At 35.9% G+C, this 21,743-nt stretch overlaps 1 protein-coding gene across 2 annotated transcripts in view; it reads right to left on the reverse strand.

The window, feature by feature from the left end:
* Positions 1 to 21,743, reverse strand: part of Ndfip1 (Nedd4 family interacting protein 1) — a 51,726-nt gene that overhangs the window by 21,048 nt on the left and 8,935 nt on the right. The window contains exons 2-3 of one of the 2 annotated variants that reach the window (XM_027927734.2): positions 6,384 to 6,471; positions 423 to 553 (exon numbers count right to left, since the gene is read on the reverse strand). In XM_027927734.2, coding sequence (XP_027783535.1) covers positions 423 to 553; positions 6,384 to 6,471 — 219 coding nt within the window. Of the gene's footprint in view, positions 1 to 422; positions 596 to 6,383; positions 6,472 to 21,743 lie in introns of both variants that reach the window. The other variant, XM_027927733.2, reaches the window with a different exon arrangement.

Consider the following 21,743-nt stretch of genomic DNA (forward strand, 5'->3'; position numbering starts at 1 on the left):
GGAAGTTCAATTCTATGAACTTGCACATATTTCTTCTTTCTATAGACCTCCCTAGCTACTACCTACCTAACACCAATCTATTAACTGTGCAGAATCAAGGCAGTCGGAGTGTTTCCTAAATCAGCTCCTGCTCCAAGATGTTTCAATCACCCTCAGAGACTTAAGAAAGCTGTGGCAGCAGTTTTAGAGACAGAAAAAATAAGCTGACTTTTGTAGTGATTGATTATCTGCTCATTCATTCTTCTATAACTTATTATTTTTCAGGAAGAAATATTCATTATCCCAAAAGAAAACGTACTTGTTTAAAATTAGCTATGCTTTTACTAATCAATACTATCCCAAGGAATAACAAAATTGGATAATGAAAATAACAATTCCCATAAAACAGTCCATCATGTGTCAGAATGGCAAACTACACTTACTCTTCCAGGGACCAAAGGGATGGTAGCTTCAGCCTTGGTTCTTTCAGCCTCATCATAACTGGGCAGCGTTGTAGCCACGTTATAAGATGGGGGCTTTGGAAACCCAGATTCGTCTTTGTAGTCAAAATAGGCTGCAGGAAAAAAAAAGTCACGTTGTCTGATGAGTCGCTGAACTAAAGGAATAAAAGGATTTCCATTAATTGTGGCAAATAAAATCCATTCTTTTCTTAAGATACATATAGAATAACTGAATCAAGAAATACATGTAAGGCTGGGTGGTAGAGCGCTTGACCAGTAAGCCTGAGGCCCTGGGTTCAATCTCCAGTACTGCAAAAAAACAAAACAAAAAAACCCCAAGACTTTTAGAAATGAATGTTAAGAGCTGGGTGCAGCGGTGCACACCTATAATCCCAGCAGCTCAGGAGGCTGGAGGATGGAGGGTTCAAAGCCAGCCTCAGCAACTTAGTGAGGTTCTAAGAAACTCAGCAAGACCCTATCTTTAAATAAAATATAAAAAGGGCTGGGGATATGGCTCAGTGGTAGAGTGCCTCTGGGTTTAATCCCCAGTACCAAAAAAAAAAGAACGTAAGAGACTACGGATGATTTTTAAATTTATTCAATTCTCAGTTATTTGAAATCTAGACTCACTTTGGACCCTTATTTCCAACTGCTTTTTTTTTTTGAGAGAGAGAATTTTTTAATATTTATTTTTTAGTTTTCGGTGGACACAACATCTTTGTTTGTATGTGGTGCTGAGGATCGAACCCCAGCCGCATGCATGCCAGGAGAGCGCACTACCGCTTGAGCCACATCCCTAGCCCCTCCAACTGCTTTTCAAACACTATTTGAGAACGCCATCGTGTAGGTTCTCAAAAGGCAAGTAAGTTTAATAGTAGAATAAGGAAAACAGTTCAGCTAAAAATACTTCACATGTGTATATATAAATCTGTATTGTGGTTTCCTCCTATTAACAACGAGTAAATCAACTGGAAAGAAAAAAAAGCCAAAGCTTAAAATTCATTTCTTATTTTGGTACTTTAACTCTTTCACATGATTTTTTACCACATATTATTTCCTTCGGTATGCTTAATTAAGCTAACTAATTCAGTAACAGAACAATTACTTATCTCTATTAAAATTTTCATTTCCTCTTTTTAACACTGCACCTCCATTCTCATTGACCTCTATTATGAAAGATCCAATACAAGCAGAAAATATATAGCTGTAAGTGGATTAAATTTCTACATAATTCTTCCAAAAAATTTAAAAATTTGAAAAAATATTACCATTCATCAAGTTTTAAACATTTTTAATTTAATTATAATTAACTTTCAAAATTTTACTGTAATCTATTACTATAATGGTGAATCAACATAATGCACATCATTAATAAAAAAGGAAAAATATTCTACTATCATGACATAGGCATAAAAGGTATTCGATAAAATTCATCCATAAAACACTTAGTAAAACAAGAAAAAAAAAAAAACTTCATTAATCTGGTCACAAATCTCTACCAAAAAAAAAAGTGTGAACATCATAGTTAATGATAAATTATTAAAAGTTTTCTTTCCTAAGATTAGAGAATGAAACAAAATTATGCACTATTACCTCTTCTAACTAAACATTTCTTAAAAGTCCTAGGCTGGTACAATATGACAAGAAAAAGAAAAAAAAAGATTTAAAAATTAAAAAAAAAAAAAACCCTGTCAATTACAGATGACATTACTGCATATGTAGAATATCCAAAATTATCTATAAACTATTAAAATATGAGAATTTAGCAAAGTCTCTGGATATACAGTTAATATAAAACATGAATCATATTTGTATATACCAGCAACAAATAGAAAATGAAATCATTTACAATAGCACCAATAGGTATCAAACACCTAAAAATAAATAGAATAAAAACTTGCAGGACCTTCTACAATGAAACCTACAAAATATGGAAAGAAGTTAAAGGTCTTAATAAATAAATCATGTTCATAAACTCGAAGACAACATTATATACAAAGATGTTAATTCTCTTCAAACTGATCCACAAATACAGTGTAATATGAACTAAAATTCTAGCAGGGCTTTTGTTTTGTCCATTTTATGGAAACTGACAACCTGATTCTAAAATATACATGGAGGCTGGGGATGTGGCTCAAGCAGTAGCATGCTCGCCTGGCATGCGTGGAATGCTAGATTCGATCCCCAATATCACATAAAAAAAATAAAAAATAAAGATATTGTATCTACCTAAAAAAAAATAAATTGAAAAAAATATATACATGGAAATATAAAAGGTCAAGAATAGTCAAAGCAATTATGAAAAGCTAAAAAACGGAAGGAACCCAGTACAGTGGCTCAAACCTGTAAGCCAAGCTACTCTGGAGGCTGAGGCAGGAGGATCATCAAGTTTGAGGCTGGTCTGGGCAACTTAGCAAACCCGATCTCCAAAGTAAAACATTAAAGGAGTTGGTATTAAAAAAAAATAATAATAATAATTGAATGGGTGCACAGGGCTGACACTGTGGCTCAGAACACTTGCTAAGCATGCACAAGACCCTGGGTTCAATCCCCAGTAACAAAAAAAAAAATAAAAAATAAAAAAAAATTTAAAGCTGAGGGACCCATAATCAGACATCAAATTTATAAAACAGCAGGATACTCAAGGATAAATAAATCAAAGAACACAATAGTGAGGCATAAAGAGATCTACACAAATATGGTCACCTGAATTAGAACAATGGTAATACTACAGAAGAGTGGAGAAAGATGGTCTTTTCAATAACAGTGCTGAAGCCAAATAGATGTCCAAACTAGAACAAAATTAATCTTGCACATTACTTTATACTATATAGAAAAATCAACTGCAGATGGAATGCAGATCTTAATGTGAGAAGCAAAATAATAAAACTTTTAAAAGAAAATGTAGGCTGGTTGTGGTAGCACATGTCTGTAATCCCAGCAACTAAGGAGGCTGAGGCAGGAGGACAGCAAGTTCAAGGCCAGCCTCAGCAACCTAACAAGACCCTGTCTCAAAATAAAAAACAGAAAAGACTAGAGATATAGCTCAGTACCCTGGGCTTAATACCCAGTACCAAAAAAAAAAAAAAAAAAAAAAAAAAAAAAAACAAAACAAAACAAAAAAAGGTCATGAAAATTAAATAGAAACTGCCATGTAATCCAGTTTAAAGAGTTTACTTAAGGAGCTGAGGATGTGGCTCAAGCGGTAGCGCGCTCGCCTGGCATGCGTGCGGCCCGGGTTCAATCCTCAACAACACATACAAACAAAGATGTTGTGTCTGCCGAAAACTAAAAAATAAATATTATTAAAAAAAGAGTTTACTTAAAAAAAAAAAAAAGCTCACTTTGTTCCACATTAAAATAACTATTCATGTGCATACACACATAACAAAATATAAAAAAACACATGTATGTACATCATTTATTATAAATACTCCATATATAATTTATTTTTCTTTTAACCTAGTTATATGAAGATATTACAAAAACCAAAAACTTTAATCTGCTGGCATAGTCATTTTTTTAAAATGTCATTTTTAAAAAAACATACTACAAAATAAAGTAACAATAGGTTAAGTGAGTATACCTAATAATGACTTGTGCTTTTTCCCCCATCAACACGTACATATGCCCTCCAGTCTTTAATCATTTTTTCATAAATGGACTAATAGGTATGAATAGTTAACATTCATCTCAAAAAAAAGAAAGGCCCCTTCAACAAGGAGAGAAAGGTTATGTTAAAGGTCTCCTTTTTTCAAAAAGGAAAACTCTTGCTCAAATCATTAAAAAATTGATATTCTTGTATAATTCACAATCTACAAATAAACACATTTTCTTGACACTTCATTTAATAGGAACTAAAAAGATCTAGAGATGTAGGAAGTAAGTTCCTCCCTCCCTGCTTCCTTCCTTCTCTTTATTTTCAAGGCCTGAATATTAAGCTAGCTCGCTCCCTCCCCGCCTCACCCCTCTCTTTTTTGGTAGTTGGGATGAACCCAGGGGTACTTTAATCACTGAGCCACATCTCCAGTCCTTTATTTTATTTAAATTTTGAGACAAGGTCTCACTAAGTTGTTTAGGGCCTTGATAAGTTACTGAGGCTGGCCTCAAAACTTGTGGTCCTCCTGCCTCAGCCCACTGAGTTGCTGGGATTACAGGTGTGCACTACCATGCTTAGCTTCAAGGCCCGAGTATTAAGATGAAATACCACAAACCCCAAAGACTATATATTTAAGAGAGAGTTCATCAGGCCTGTATTCCAGAAACAGTCTACCTTGACTTTATACACAGTCTTAAGAAGCTTTGTTATTTACTGTTCAGGCCCACAGTCAGATAAACAAACACATGAGAAAGAGGTGAAAGGACCTCAAGCTGGTGGCAACAAGGTATATCATCTAACAATGGGGTGGGGGAGAGACAAATATGGAGAACCTATTCTTTAATCACAAAGTTCTATAAATCTCAATGAAGTACCTGTATGAATATCTTACAATGAACCCCACTATTTTATATAATGAATCTCCCTCTATAATAATAATAATAATAAACCTCATTGAAGCCATCACAATACTAGGACATCTACCAGAGACTGTTTCTAACTGTAATCCCTAAACCATATAGAAAAATTTAAACAAAGAATATAAGATGTAAGTAAGACCGAGAAGTGTTTGAGAGAGTTCTATCTAAAATGGTCTAAAGTTTTACAACACAGAAGACAGAAACTCAGATACTATTCAGGAAAAAAAAAAAAAATCACATTCTGATGATTTGGGCTAGCTAAACATAACGGACTTTTATCATTAATAAAAAATTCTTATTAATTTAATGAGCTGTGATTTAATGGAAGACCAGAATTTATGGTCTAGAGAGAAAAAAGGATGATGGCATTATGATTTCTTTTCCAAGTCTTGATGTTCCAGGCTTAACTTGGTTCTAGAAAATAATCTAGAAATTTTCCAAAACCTTATATTAGCAGGATTGGTTTCCAGGTATTTACAAATGAAAGAATCATAACTAGTAAAAGGCAATAGAACTACAAAGAGTTCAGAGACTGAGGACAGAACAGAGAAATGACTGACCTGTTTTGTGTAACTATAATGGCAACCTCAGAGACACAGAGATTATCAATCTTATATCAACTGACAATAACTGCCTAAACTGCTGTATTGAAATGAGGCTGTGTCTGAGCTCTGCAGGTTCAATGATGTCCCAATTCACCTATAGTATCTATCTTGGAAGCAGGCTGAATTCAGTCGTGGCACATGGGTCATGTGTATGCCACTCTACCATAGTTCTGTTTTAGAGAATATGGAAGAGTTTCTATCAAAACTGGTCAACTTTGAAAAATTAGAGCAGAACTGGTATTCAGAAACTAGTTACCAAAAGACATCAATTACTGACATTTTCTTTCTCCTTCCCCAACTTGTCCACACATACATAACAGATAATTTGGCATGAGAAGACTAAGCAAAGAAAGTTTAAGCTATGAGAAGCAAAATGGAATGAAAGGGTTTGAAGATTTCTAGTTTTCTTCATTAAGGATTTACTAGCATAAAATACATTTAATACAGTATATTACTATATTATTGGTATTACTGGCTATAAGTATCAGGTATTATTGGCTATAAGTACCAGTACAGCTAATGAAGAATTCAATCCTAAAACTGAAAGTGATCACCCAATTCCTCATTTTCTACTTTTTTAAATTTCAAGAGTCAGCTGGAATAAAATTAAGCTCTATACAAAAGCCACAATGAAATGGGCTTTTATCTGTTTTTCAGTTTGTAAAGCGAATTTTTTTCATCTTTGACTACAAACTAAAAATAAAGCCAAGGATAACTTAAGAAAAGCTGATGCAAAGGCAAATAGCAATAAACATATACTAGACAAGGTCTAAGTGTATTTTATTTAAGAATTCAGTAACCACCTTGCCCCATTACCTACCTGCACTCTCTGCAGAGATGCTGCTATAAGGCGGTGGAGCATCACCTGCAGCCTGTTCAGGTTCCCCAGGCTCTTCTTCATTCTGCAACTATAAAAATTTCAGATATTAATGCACATATAAAAATAATTAGAGAGAAGAGAACCTGAAGATGGGAATAGCCTTTCTGGAAAGCTGGTGGTATGTTTCAAAGCCTTAAAATGTGCAAATCCTTTAAAAAATATATTCTACTCCCAGGAAATTATTTTATGGAATTAATCAAAGAGAAAATGTTAGATAAAAATGTTATTGCAGCAAAAAAATTGAAGCAATCTAAATTCCAATCTTAGAGAATTTACTATAGTACTTTTCACAAAGGACTATTAGGCAGTCATGAAAAATAAAAAAAGATTTGACAACTAAGACAGATATTCAAACCGTTGCATGAAAAAAAAAAAAAAAAAAGAAAAAAGCTAAATTTACCAAAGAGGATACATCAAATAATTTATTTTTTAAAGACAGATATAAACCGGGTATGTGGTGCATGCCTGTAATCTCAGCTTTGAGAGGCTGAGGCCGGGGAATCTCAAGTTTGAGGCCAGTTTGGGCAACTAAGTGAAACACTGTCTCAAAATAAGAAAATTACAAAAGAAATGTTAAAGGTCTGTGGGTGTAGCTTAAGAGTGCTTGCTTAATATGTGCAAGGCCCTGGGATCAATCCTCAGTACTACACACACACAGAAGACTGATTCATAATGCAAAGAATATCTAGAATGCTGGACATCTACAATTCAACACTATTATCTCTAAGCAATGGAAGTACAGCATTTTTTCCTTTTTGTTGTTTATACGTATGTTCTATTTTTCTGATGAACATTTATCACTTATATAATTTTATAGTTAGAAAAATAATTTGTTAGGACAAACACAAATCAAGGAAAACCAACATTTATCATTTTATTCAGTTTACACATAGAAATCAAATCTTAAATAAGAGAGAATTTTAATATTTATTTTTTAGTTATCGGCGGACACAACATCTTTGTTTGTATGTGATGCTGAGGATCAAACCCGGGCCGCACGCATGCCAGGCGAGCGTGCTACCGCTTGAGCCACATCCCCAGCCCAAAAAACATAAAATTCTAACCTCTGTTTAGACATCTCCCTTTTCTCCATCTCAGCAACTTTCTTAATAGCCAAATTTTCTGGTACGTTATTTTAATGTTATTTATATTTTTAGTGTGGGGGTTCGAACTCTGGGCCTTGGGCATGCCAAGCACATGTTCTACCACTAAGTAAATACCCCAGCCCTTCTTCAGTTATTTTAAATAACATACTGAAAGTGTCTGCCTGCTGTTGCTGGTATGGACAGTCTACCCAAGTTTCCATCATAGAAAAAAGACTTCTTTTAATTTTTCCAGTGTGATTTGCAGCCCATATTTATTTAAAAGATGAATTTGCTGGAACTGGGAGCCAATCTGTAAAGTACTAACAAATATTCATTGATGTAACTAATTTAGGGGTCTGGCCCTGGCTTCAGTATCATAATGTATAGAGTCAACTGAGATACTTACAAAACACACACCACTTCGAATCAATAGTGTTATACTAACTCTATCACAGACTGAGACAGAACAAGACCTAAGGTGTCATAACATGAAGCAGAGCTCCCTAATCCATTAAATTCTAATTAGCCATCTCAATCTCTACGCCCCATGCTATTAAAAACCAGATTCCCAACAAACTTTTCCAATTACTATTGCAAAGCATTCAACTTCAAATGAATTATCATACTTTGTTCTCATCAGCATACATCATTTGGGCATATTTTTTGAGTCCTAGTAATCTAAATCGAAGGCACTCTCCAAATAATTGTGTTATAACCTAAGATAATTTTTTCTTATAAATGAAAGTGTAAGAGCAAAATAGCTATAGGAAAGTCAAACATTCTTGGGATGCCAAACCAGTGATTATTTGATGAAGTTCCTGAACCATGATTTATCTGTATTAGTGACTTTAATATAATCTGAAGCCCTCAAAAGGGAATTCTCAGCTCCCCCAATAACCACTCTTGTGCCAAGGGAAGGTCACAAAACTCAGCAACAAAAGTACCAGCCACAAGAACAGAAGCAAAAACAGCTTTCCAAAAATGTTACCTTACTGTAAGGCAGCCAGGAATGTCCCTTATTTAAGATTTGTCTGATTTCTGACCTGTTTTATATTTCCTGATCTAGGTCAAAGTAATCATGTTTCCTCTGTATAATTTAGGTTTCAGAAAGGAAACATGGCAATTCTAAGAAATACAGATGTTCAAAGACTAAAGAGGTTTTACATGCCTGTGTCTATAAGATATGCTGCCAGTCTCCTAGCAACCTGGTAATGTGAAATTTGATCATTGGCCATCACAGTAACAGATAACAGATCGAAGAAATTCCAACATTCTCAGAAACCCCAATTTTCTCTTTGGTGAGGAAAAAAGAAAGATTGCTCCATTAAAAATCATTACTTTAAAATCATGTAAAAATATTTCCATCTTTTAAAAAAGGAAAAACAAGCTGGGTATAGTAGCATATGCCTGTAATTCCAATGACAGGAGACTGAGGGAGAAGGATTCCAAGTTCAAGGCCAGCTTTAGCAACTTTGGCAAGACCCTCAACACCTTAGTGAGAGCCTATCTCAAAATAAAAAGTTAAAAGGACTGGGGCGGGGGCGGGTGGACTGGCGTAGATGTAGCCCAGTGGAAGAGCACCCTTGGGTTCAATAATCCCCAGCACAAAAAATAAAACATTATGACTCTATGATAATAGTGGAGGCTCTATACCACTGGGGTGATCCCAAGATCTCACCTCACCTTCCCACTCTGGCTTACTTCTATAATTTTGGTGCTAAAATTAGACTTGTTTTTAAAAATAAAACTATAATGTGTGTGTGGGGGGGGAGCAATGACCTTTTTAAAAAAGATACTTAGTGATCCCTATTATGTTCAATGATAACTTGCTGGACATCAAAATTGCTTTGTTTTTGTTTTTATATCGGAAATTGAATTCAGGGGCACTCAACCACTGAGCTATATCCCCAGCCCTATTTTGTATTTTATTTAGAGACAGGGTCTTGCTGAGTTACTTAGGGGCCTCACTTTTGCTGAGGCTGGCTCTGAACTCAGGATCCTCGTGCCTCAGCCTCCCGAACTACTGGGATGAGGTGTGCGCCACAGCGCCCATCCCCTAAAATCTTAAACATACACATTTTTACACTTTGGGAACCATAGGTCAGGTACTCACTAATAAAGGAGAGGGAATGTGTATAGTAAAACTAGAGCGGGCAATGAATTATTTACCTGGTTCCTTTTTTTTTAATGCTACTGGGAGATTGAACCCAAGGCCACTCTAGCTCTAAGCTATACCCCGAGCCCTTTTAATTTTTGAAACAGTCTTGCTAATTTGCTGAGGTTGGACTTGAACTTGCCATTCACATGCCTCAACCTCTCAAGCAACTGGAATTACATGTGTGCACCACCTAAACACAACTCAAAAAATTATTTTTTAAGATTTTCTTTTTCTGTGTCTGGGAACACTTCCAGAGGTCAAGGATCTCTTCAGCCTCTCTTCAGAGCTCTGAGAATTAAGTATATCATTGTCACTTTAGGTTGCAGTTGGAAAGGCTCACAGTCTCATATCAATTAGATCAGTAGGAGCCTACCCCAGTCCATCTTAACAGTCACAGAAGCTGAATTGTAGGTGATCCTCTAAGAGGCAGGTCTAAAAGCAATAGGAATTTCTGTTCTCAGTGCAAAGTGCTACAGGATAACTGTGATACTAGCTGTTGGGGACTGGATTCTTTTCATCATATTTTTGTTAAAATTTGACCAATTTTACTTAACTCTACTTTTAATTAATTAATTAATTTCATTAATTATTTATTGTGGTTCTGGGGCTTGAAATTGATCCATGGCCTAGAGCATGCTAGGCACTAAGCCAAACACTTAGCTTTACCACTAAGCTAAACCTCAGCCCCTCTACTATGATTATGGCACTACTTTTTCCAAACAGAATTATTCAACTGCTTACACATAATAGAAAATACTGAGTTTAATACAAAATTGTCTGTAACTACCTTTGTCTCTATCACTGAAATAAGAACAATAATCATCTTAAAATTCAGGTGGCCTTTCATTTTACTGCACTCTACATTATTACTTTACTTTCTTTTCTATGTTCCCACTTTAGATATATCATAATCTATAGTTGTACCTCTTGGCCTTGATCACCTTCAAATCCCACCCCCCATACCCAAACCCACACAGTACTGAGGTTCAACCCAGGTGCGCTCTAACACTGAGCTTCATTCTCAACCCTTTTTATTTTTATTTTAAGAGGAAGTTTCATTAAGTTGCCCAGGTTGGCCTTGAACTTGGGATGCTCTTGCCTCAGCCACAGTCTCTGGGATTACAGGATGTACTACCATGCCCAGCTTTACTCTAAATTTTAAAAAATATTTATTTACCAACAAATGCTACTCAAGATTAAGCCTGCAAATAAAATAAAGGATTCTCACCCTTCTCATTTCCTCTGCATCCAACTACTACTGCTATTAAAAATAAATATGATCTTTTAAAGACCCCCCAAGAGCCAGGGTACAGTGGTACATGCCTATATTCCCAACAACTCAGGAGGCTGAGGCTAGAGAATCATTTGAGCCCAAGAGATAGAGGCAATTTTGATTAATATAGTGAGATCCTTTCTCAAAAGAAAAAAAAAAAAAATCTCCAGTGTGTAGTTCTAGTTCTAAAAGAAACAAACCTGAATTTAACAAGTTTAAAGACATTTATACCACAGGCTTTAATTTGTACTTGAGTTCCCACCCCAGCAAGAAGGTTTTACTACCACCTTCCCCTAAGAAGTTTTAAAGATAATCTTCAGTTTAGAAACAAGCTGTTTTTGAGCAACAGCAGTGCCAAGCCTAGGATTAGTGCTCAATAAGGGGCAACAATTTATAACTGCATCAAATGTCAGTACCTATAGGCACTAAAAAGTCATTCTTCAATTCTCTATATTTACTAAGAATGGGAAAAAAACAACAACAAAAAAATCTTACTAAATACAAGCTGGGCACAGCAGCGCATACCTAAATCCCAGCAACTCAGTAGGCTGAGGCAGGAAGATCTCAAGTTTGAGGCCAGCATGGGCAACATGAGAAGACTCTGTCTCAAAATAAAAAATAAAATAAAAAGAGCTGGGGATGTAGCTTGGTGGTAGAGTACCTGCTTTGCATGTGCAGAGCCCTGGGTTCAAATCCCACTACTGAAAATCAAACAAACAACCCCATAAATAATATGCTCCAAGATAGGTACCAACACATGTTAGTTTTTCATTGCTGTGACCAAAACATCTGACAAGAACAACTTAGAGGAGAAAGCATTTCTTTTGGCTCATGTTTCACAGGTTCAGTCCATGGTTGGCTGGCTCCAAGACAGAAATAGCACAGCAAAGGGTGTGGCAGAGAAAAGCTGCTGAGGTCATGGCGACCAGGAAGGGGGATGGGTGGTACAGGGAAAAGATAAACCTTCCAGGGTACACTACCACTGAACTATTTCCTTCAGTTGAAGTCCCGCCTCTCTGCAGTTCACTCAGCTATCAATGATCAATCCCTAATGGCTCAGTGGTACAACGCTTCAATCCTCAGTACTACAAAATAAGTAAATAAATAATTCTTGCAATTTCAAGTCCCTTCTTTAAGTTGCCAACTTAAAATAAATCTCATAAAATCCTGGGTCAATGCCTAAACTCTAGTTTTAAAAGTTAATTACCATTTTAAATTCTACAATTTGTAAAACTTTCACCTTAAAATGTAATTTTTAAACCTTTCATTAGCAACCCACTACTTCTGTATACTCTAAATCCTACCAAAGGAGACGGTATAATTACCAGGAGGTAACAAGCACATTCCTTTAGATAAACAACTGAGTATGCAATTTTACTGTTATTCAAAAAGAGCCACAATGTTTGTGAAGACTATAAATTCTTTATTGTATATAATGTAACTATAAATCGTGTCACCCTAACATCCCCAAATTCTTCCCATTCAAAAACAGTTCTCTGTTAAATGCTTTTCCCCACTCTGGATGGAACCCAGGGCCTTGCATGTGCCCAGCAAGTGCTCTACCACTGAGTTCCAGCCCGTTTTCTACTAAATTGCTATAAATTAGGGGATTATATTTTATTTAATTTTGACAAAGTAAGTTACACTCAGCAATAAAAAGGCAACCCTATTTAAAAATGGACAAAGAATCAGAATGGATATTTCTCCAAAGAGAATACACAAATGGTCAATAGACATAAAATGCTCAAAATCAGTAAGTAATCAGGGAAATTCAAGTCAAAACCTTATCATTTCACAAGACAGCTCAAATAAAAAAGACCATAAGGATGTTGCTGCCTATATGGAAAAAGTGGAACCTTAATACACTGCTGGTGAGATATAAATAGTGCAGCTGCTATAGAAAAGTTTGGCAGTTTCTCAAAAAAGTTAAAACAGAGTTACAATAAGACCCAGCAAATCTACTCCTAGGTGCATACACACACACACACACACACACACACACACGAGAAATGAAAACATGTTCACACAAAATCTTGCACATGAAAATTTACAGCAGCATTATTCATAGTAGCCAAAACGTCAAAGGATAAATAATATGTGGTATATTTCATTTTTTAGCCCAAAAAAGTACAAACTACTAATACATGCTATGAACCCAATACATAAACGAATCTTGAAAACACTGTACTAAGAGAAAGAAGTCACTAGTAAAAAAGACCATATGCTGTACTCTTCCATTTATATAACATTTTCAAAAAATGCAAAAATCCATAGAGAAAGATCAGATGTTGCCAAGTTCTGACAAAGTGGAATAGAAAGAAAGCATCTAACTGCTAATAGATCTGAGTTTCTTTGGGGGTCATCCCAGCTCTTTAAATTTTTTTTTTTTTTTTTTTTTAAACAGAGTCTTGCTAAATTGCTGAAGCTGGCCTCAAACTTCTGATCCTCCTGCCTTAGCTTTCCTAGTCACTGGGATTACAGATATTTGTAATTACAACACCCAGCTGGGGTGATAAAAAATGTTTTGAGAGCTGGGTGCTGTGGCTCACACCTATAATCTCAGTTTCCGAGGAGCCTGAGGTAGAAGAATTGAGAGTTCTATGCAACATAGTGAGACCCTGATAAAAACGAAAAAAGTTTTTAAATTAGACAGCTGTAATAACTGTACAACCTTGTGGATATAACAAAAATTACTAAACTGAACTGTACATGCTTTTTTTTTTGTTGTTTATTTATTGGAACCAGAGATTGAACCCAGATCCTCCCACACAGTAGGCAAGTACTCTTTACTACTGAGCTACAAGATCTACAAGATCTCCCTAAATCACCCAGGCTGGCTTTAAAATTGTGATCTGCCTCAGCCTCCTGAGTAGTTGGGATTATAAGCATGCAATGCCAAATCTGGCTAACTTTATGCTTCTCTTTTGGTGGTATTGAGGATAAACCCAGGGGCGCTTTACCACTGAGCTACATTCCCAGCCTGTTTTATTTTTTATTTTGAGCCAGGGTCTCACTAAGTTGTTTGGGACCTCACTAAATTGCTAAACTTAAATTTCCTGCCTCAGCCTCCCAAATTGCTGGAATTACAGGCACATGCCACTACACCAGGCCCAGTTAACTTTACACTTTTAAAAGATTATTTCAGGGGGCTGGGGTTGTAGCTCAGTGGTAGAACACACGCCTCACATGTGTGAGGTACTGGGTTCAATCCTCTGCACCACATAAACCACATGCAACTAAAAAAAAAAAAAATTAAAAAACAAAAGAATATTTCAGGGTTGGGGATGTAGCTGAGTGGTAGAATACTTTTATGGTATGTGAATTTTATGCCCCCCAAAACAGGGTAAGAGTATTTCTTAATTTTGAAAAAGGAAAACTATATTATATAAATTTTACTTAAAACAAAACCCAAAATTAACTACTCCAAATTATGATATCTTGCTAAGTTAATAACTATGCCCCTCAACAAAAAGGAAAGGATTTTGATCCCATCAACATCCCAGTGGCTAAGGCAGAAGGATAACAAGTTCAAGGGCAGCCTGTCTCAAAAGATAAAAAGGGCTATGGATGTAGCTCAGTGAGCAGCCTGGGTTCAATTCCCGTACTAGGGGGGAAAAAATACACTGAATTTAGACAATCCCTAATAGTGTCACTCATGTTAGAAAGAAAAGATAAATACGAATTTTCTTAATGCCAAAATGAAAATAAGAAAATATTAAAATTCACCCAAACAGAGGAAAATCAAGTAATTAGAATGATTTTTAAATCAACACAACATATGAAAAAAACAATATTGCAGTAAATCCTCTTAGAAAACCCATTAGTTTGTAAAGCTTTCTATTTAAAGATTTTTGTGGTTGTCACTGTTAACATAAATACAACTGATGAACACTTGGTTTGGCAGGAGAGAAAATATTCTCAGTATTTATATAAGTCCTTAGAGATGAGAAAGCAAATCCTGTGAACTATGATCATCATTCTGATTGTCTTCCTTAACTTTCTATTCCTTATTTTAGGTTCAAATTAACAAGAAAGAAAAGAAGGTAACAACATAGTAGGCATGCATCTCCTCCAACCTCAACTTAGCCAAGGCATTTGGAGAAATGACTCCACATCCATGAAGATAATAAATTAGCCAACTATGGCTATGGTATTAGCACTGTGAGATGTTTGAGCAGCATTAGAAATTTGTTAACCTGCCAACCTTTGGGATCTGTACCTTACATCCAAGTATTTCTATCACTGATAGCTCCACCAAAATACCTTCAAGGAAATGGTCCCCAATGTTTCCTGGCACCAAGCTTCAGTAAAACCTGCAATCAAGAGCCTTCCAGGTTAATGGTTTGACCTCAGTGGGTCATGATTTTCCAAAAACTGAGGAAATAAAGAGACACTTGCCGGAATGTTTTAAATAGGAAATAGCAGATCTCTCTGCCACTGAACATAGCATCTTTTAATAGCATTCAAGCTAATAACCAGACTGTGTCCTTGAGTCCATCCTTTTCTAATTGGTTCCATTAAAAAAAAAAAAAAAAATCAGGCTTACTTCAGACCTCAAGGGCTACTTGGGAAAAAAAAAAAAAAAAAATTTAAAAGTCCTAAAGCAAGAAAGGTTGAAATGGAGACTCGTCACTGGTTTGTTCCCCTGAATTTGACAAGATAGCAGAAACTGTACATCTTTTGTTTACAAAGTAAATAATATTAAAAATAGTAGCTATGTAAAATCTAGTCTATAAGGTAAATTTGAAGGTGGTAAATACAATCTATTTTTTAAAACTCTATAAAATCTTCAACTAAGATACATTAAACTCTAAAACAGAAACATGAAAGCAAACCAAGCTCCTAATTAGTCACCATTTAAAATGATACATGAGCAACCCATTTCCAACCCTTTTGTTGGAAAAATAAATTTTCACAATAAAGCATGAACTATAAATGGCATTCAAGAATTCAAGAATTCTTTTAGATTTTAAGAACAATATTAAAAATTATTTGTTTCTACTTATAAATTCAAAATAGAGCAAAAATGATCCTGGGCTTGACTAAAGGACATTTCTAGCCCACATCAAGATTTTATACAAGCATAGCCAAATAGGATGGTGCACACCTGTTAACCAAGCTACTTGGAAGGCTGATGCAGGAGGATCGCTGGTTAGTCTGAGTAGCTCAGTGAGATCCTCCCTCAAAATAAAAAATAAAAAGGGATGAGGGTGTAGCTCAATGGCAGAGCACTTGCCTAGCATACATGGAGCCCTGGGTTCATACCCTATACCACACGTACCCACAAAAGAAAGTTTAAAAAAATCATACAAGATGTTCAAAGAAACACTATTCATAAAACTGGAAATCACTCAAGTGCCTGTCAATAGTAGAATGGGTAACTAAATTGTTTTAACTTCACAGAATGGAATAGTATCCAATGATGTAAATTAATAAATTGTAACTACATACAAACATAATGTTGATCAAACTAGTCAAAGTATAAATGTTTATATTTATAAAAAAAGATTAAAACACACATACACACACAGACAAACCTAACACACCAGTTAGTGGTTACCCTGGAGAAGTGGATAACTAGAAGAGCATTGAAAGGAGCCCTTGGAGGGGTGGTAATGTTCTTTGTTGACCTAAGCCTTCTGCCGAATTGAAACTTAGCATGGTTTATTGGTGTATTCACCCCACATTACACAGTGAGTAGCACATCATAAATACATTACTAGCACATATTAACCAAAAGAGGCATGGAGATACAGTTCTACCAAAAACCTACTCAGAAAAGGCAGCTAGATTGGGATTGGCAGCAGCTCAGCAGGCTGAGGCAGGAGGATCTCAAGTTCAAAACCAGCTTCACCAAATTAGCGAGGCCCTAAGCAACTAAGTGAGACCCTGAGTCCAAATAAAAAAATAAAAAGGCTAGGGATATGGCTCAGTGGATAAGTCTCTCTGGGTTTGATCCCTGGTATAAAAAAAAAGAAAAAGAAAGAAAGAAAGAGGAGAAACAGACATCTCCAATCTTTATCTCTTAAAAATACAAAACATATAACATTTAGTATTCAACCTATAACACTTAGCATAGCATACGGTGTTCAAATAGACTTTATGGCTTAATTAAAGAAAAAATGATATTTGATCACACTAAAATTCCTAAAATGTTTTTCCTTATTAAAATAACCAATTGGCACAAATAGAATAGTCCAACAAATAGAATATTCTGCATTGAAAAGACAGTGGAATACACTGAAAAGACAATCAGAGCCATGCCTAGGACCCAAATACAAACACTGACTGCAGCATGTGCTACCAGAGCTAGCCCTAAAGCTGAGAAGTTATGCTTGCTTATTAGCCTGGTATAATAGTACACTCAGGCAGAAATCATGGGTGAAAAAAGGTCCACATGGACACAGGCCTGCACATGAGGTCCTCTTCTCTGGCAAGAACACTAAGAGCAAAGAAATGGATGCAGACATTTCCACAATCCCTATTATCAAAGAACATTTCATTTTTCCATGCTTATTACTAGATTAATTTAACCCTACTGTACAAGTATGTAGAAAAAAATTTAAAAAGGAAAAAAAAATATGGAGCTAGAAACCAGTTCAGAAGTTGCTACAGTAATTGAATAAAGATTATCGAGGCCAAAAAAAAAAAAAGTGCCAGGCCTTGACTGATATTGGTTTGGCCAAGGTGAATGTGGCTGATGTTTTTTATCTCATCAACCCTACAGTTTAGTGAATAAAAAAGACAAAGAAATAGTTGCACACACATTTGCCACTAATAATAATAAAGGTTAAACACACACATTTGCCACTAATCCTTCCAAAGCCCTCTTAAATGTAGACATTAGTAAAATGTTGTTCATTTAAAGGCAAATATCTACAAAGATAAGCAAAGGGAGAGGAAGCAATAAAATTCTGAAAGCCAAAAGTTGGATGACAAGTGGTAATTGACTCATGAGACCCAAGAAAGCAGAATCCTAGAAAAAGAAAGCAGAAAAACAGCCTGTTGTCACCAAAATAAGGTCAGAAATCTGTGGCAGCAGTTAAGTAGGAGTGAAAATGGGCTTTAAAAACAGGAAGTTTGGAGGAGCAATTAAACATATACAGCTCTCAGGATTTCCATTAGAAGAATACAGATTTATTCTCAGGAGACTGAGAGCTCTTGACCTAAGACACTGGAGTTTAAGGGAAAGGGTAACATACAGAAAACAGTGAGAGATTTCTACACTAAATGTTGAGAGCTCCCTGCCTTCTTTTTCTAGTCACTCCCAAACTCCTAGCAGCCAGACCTATTCTTGAAGAAACTGACCAGTCCATGAGAAAAGATGATGAGAAAAGATCCAAAGACAATGACACAAAGAACAGCCTAGTGGGTACAGGCCACAGTGAGAAGCTCCATCAAACATACTGAGCTTCCAAACTGCTTTCCTGGTGGAGCACTCTGTTAATGTGCAGTCAAAGGATTACCACAGAAAGCTTCTAACACAAAGGGTTCATAAAAGACCAACCAGGGAGAAAAAAGCAACGAGGAGCAAACAACCACACCGGCAAATGGAAACTTAATGGGGAAAAGGAGCTAGGAGTGTAGCTCCCTGGTAGAGCATGTGCTTATTAGCAGGTACAAGACCCTGGGTTCAAAGCCCAGCACCAAAAGGGAAAAAGATACGGATAGGGAAGAGGAAGAAGAGGGTGAAAAGGAAGCAGAAGAAGGGAAAGAGAAGGAAGAAAGGAAGAACTGCTTATTAAGGCAAAAATACAAAAGTCTGAATCCTATAACATACAGTGTCTAAAACCAAAGCTTCAAAATACTAAGACTACTATTGCTCATTTCCCTAGTCCACAAAATTTCATCAAAATTTTAGAAGGGTAGGGCAGGGGATGTAGCTCAGTGGTATAGTGCTAGTAGGCATGAGGTCCTTGGTTCAATCCCTGGCACCACAAAAAAATAAAAAATAAAAAAGGTAAGGGCAAAGTAAAAAAGTTTTGTGAAAAAAAATATATAAATTATATATATATACATACATATATATTACATATAAATATATAAATATATATCTCCCCCCCAAAAATGCCTGTAATCAGTGGTGCATGAAGGTCCGTAAGTTCAAAACCAGCCTCAGCAATGTTATAGAATACTATAACATTCAGTATTTAACCTATAACAATTAGCATATTGTGTTCAAATAGTCTTTGTGGCTTAATTAAAGAAAAAATGTTATTTTGATCACACTAAAATTCCTAAAATGTTTTAGCAACTTGGTGAGACCCTGTCTCTAAATAAAACACAAAATAGGGCTGGGGATGTGGCTCAGTGGTTGAGTGCCCCTGAGTTCAATCCACAGTACCAAAAAAAAAAAAAAGAAAGAAAGAAAAAGAAAAGCATACTGTTTTCCTTAAGATGTATTGTTTAGTTAAAAAGCAGGGGAAAATAAGGATAAAGTCAAAACTTATAGAACTTTGCAGGAGAGTGAATTTAATGTATGCAAATGTTATAAATTCATTTAGGTGACCAGGAAGACCCAGCATAGTATGCAGAATGTGAGAAAACTATATAAATGTATGGAAGAATCTAATCAAGAGTATGGGAGAGGGGCTGGAGTTGTGGCTCAGTGGCATGTGTGAGGCCCTGGGTTCGATTCTCAGCACCGCATTTAATATATGAATAAAATAAAGATCCATCAACATCTTAAAAAAAAAAAAAAAGAGTATGGGGAAAATGTAGGGTGAAGGGGAAGGGAGAGGGTATAGGGGTAGAAATGACAGTGGAATAAGATAGACATCATTACCCTAAGTACATGTATGAAGACACAAATGGTGTGAATATACTTTGTATACAACCAAAGATATGAAAAATTGTACTCTATATGTGTAATGTGAATTGTAATAAGCATTCTGCTGTCATATATAACAAACTAGAATTTTTTAAAAAAGAGTATAGGAGAAAGGTGCTGACCTAAGTAACTCTGGAAATGAGTAGTCTGCAACCAAATATATATCCTGTCCTCTAGTGAATAAGACTGTTTCCCACACAGGCATGGGTTAACAAGTCTAATGCCACTCTACATGCATATCAGAACTGAAGAATTAAGTAAATGAATGCCAGATGGTGGGAGCCAAATTTATCACTGTTGGAAAGGGAGTTTACAGATAAGGGAAATAGGCTAGATTGATTCATGTGGTAATGGATTAGAGCAGAGATATTAGTATGAACTTATGTTTAGCTTCATATAGACAGATGGTAACATACAGAAATATTTATAGGGCTGGGGGTATAGTTAAATGGTAGTGTTCATACTTAACAGACTTAATTTTTTTAACAATAAAAAAAGCAAAAAAATATTTATAGATGGATATAACCACAGGGTAATATATACACATATATTTCCTTGCTTTGTCAGCTTACAAGGCCTGGAAGAAACAACAGCCCAGTAGAAATGAATGTAGATATGGCTTCTAGTATTATTCTCCAATAAAAGGAATTTTCCTTGGAGAAATGCCCAATTCTAGGAATTGAGGAAATACATAAGATGAGTCTGGTACCAAAAAGCAAATGAGTGCTTTAAAAAGAAAAAAAAAAAAAAAAAGGAAAGAAAGAAACAAAAGCACAATGATGGTCAAGGGGACACAGGCACTACCTCAAGAGTTCCCACTAGCCAAAGCTGGAATAATTTTAGTGACAAAATAAATTGCTATTGAATTATGACCCCAAATAATTATAAGTATTTGAGTACATACAGATATAAATTTTTATAAATCTATTCAGATATAAACCAAAATTTAGAAATTAATAGAGAAAAGACATCTCATACAGATAAATTCTGCATTATTTATGCAAATACCCTGCCTTTTGTGTTAAGTCCCCACTCCTTATGTATGGGATGTTGCATATTGACTTCCTCACAAACAGTATAGTATGGGAAGAGGGTAAAAGAGTATTTTTATGAGAAAGAAACCTGCCAAACATTACGACAGCAATAAGTCATATTGATAGCATGTGTTTTAGTCAGTGTTTTGCTGCTGAGACTAAAAGACTGACAAGGATAATTTCAGAGAAGGAAAAGTTTATTTGGGGCTCATGGTTTCAGAGGTCTCAGTCCACAGAAAACTAGCTCCACTAGCTCCATTCTTCAGGGCTCAAGGTGAGGCAAAACATCATGGCAGAAGAGTGTGGTGGAGAGAAGGGGCTCATAGGATGATCAGCAAGCAGAGACAGACTAAGCTCAGCTCACCAAATATATACTCCAAAAGCACCCCCAGTGTGACTCACCTCCAGCTATTAACCTCCAGTTAATCCCTGTCAGGGAATTAATTCACTGATTGAGTTAAGGTTCTCACAATCCAATCATTTCACCTTTAAACCTTCTTGCACTGTCTCACACATGAGCTTTTGGGGGACACCTAAAATCTAAACAATAACAGCAGATATTCTTGATAGAATGTAATGAGAATGGCACTTTACCTCTGTGGTCTTACTCCTCAAAATCCACAACTCCAGTCTAACATTAAGAAAAACATTAAAACAATCTAAATTTAGGAATACTCTACAAATATCTAACCTGTACTAATTTAACTGTCTAGATTATCAAAAACAAGGGAAGTTGGGCTACCACAGACAAGAATCATGAGGACTACATGTAATGTAGTATATGAGAGGGGACCTGGGGTGGGGGGGGCGGGGAACAAAACTTAGAAAATCTGAGCTAGGCACATTGGTGCACATCTGTGATCCCAGCTACTCACAGGGCTGAGACAGAAGGACTACAAATTCAAGGGTAGCCTGTGCAA

The sequence above is a fragment of the Marmota flaviventris genome, chromosome 5 (assembly GCF_047511675.1).
Source record: "Marmota flaviventris isolate mMarFla1 chromosome 5, mMarFla1.hap1, whole genome shotgun sequence".
NCBI lineage: Eukaryota > Metazoa > Chordata > Mammalia > Rodentia > Sciuridae > Marmota > Marmota flaviventris.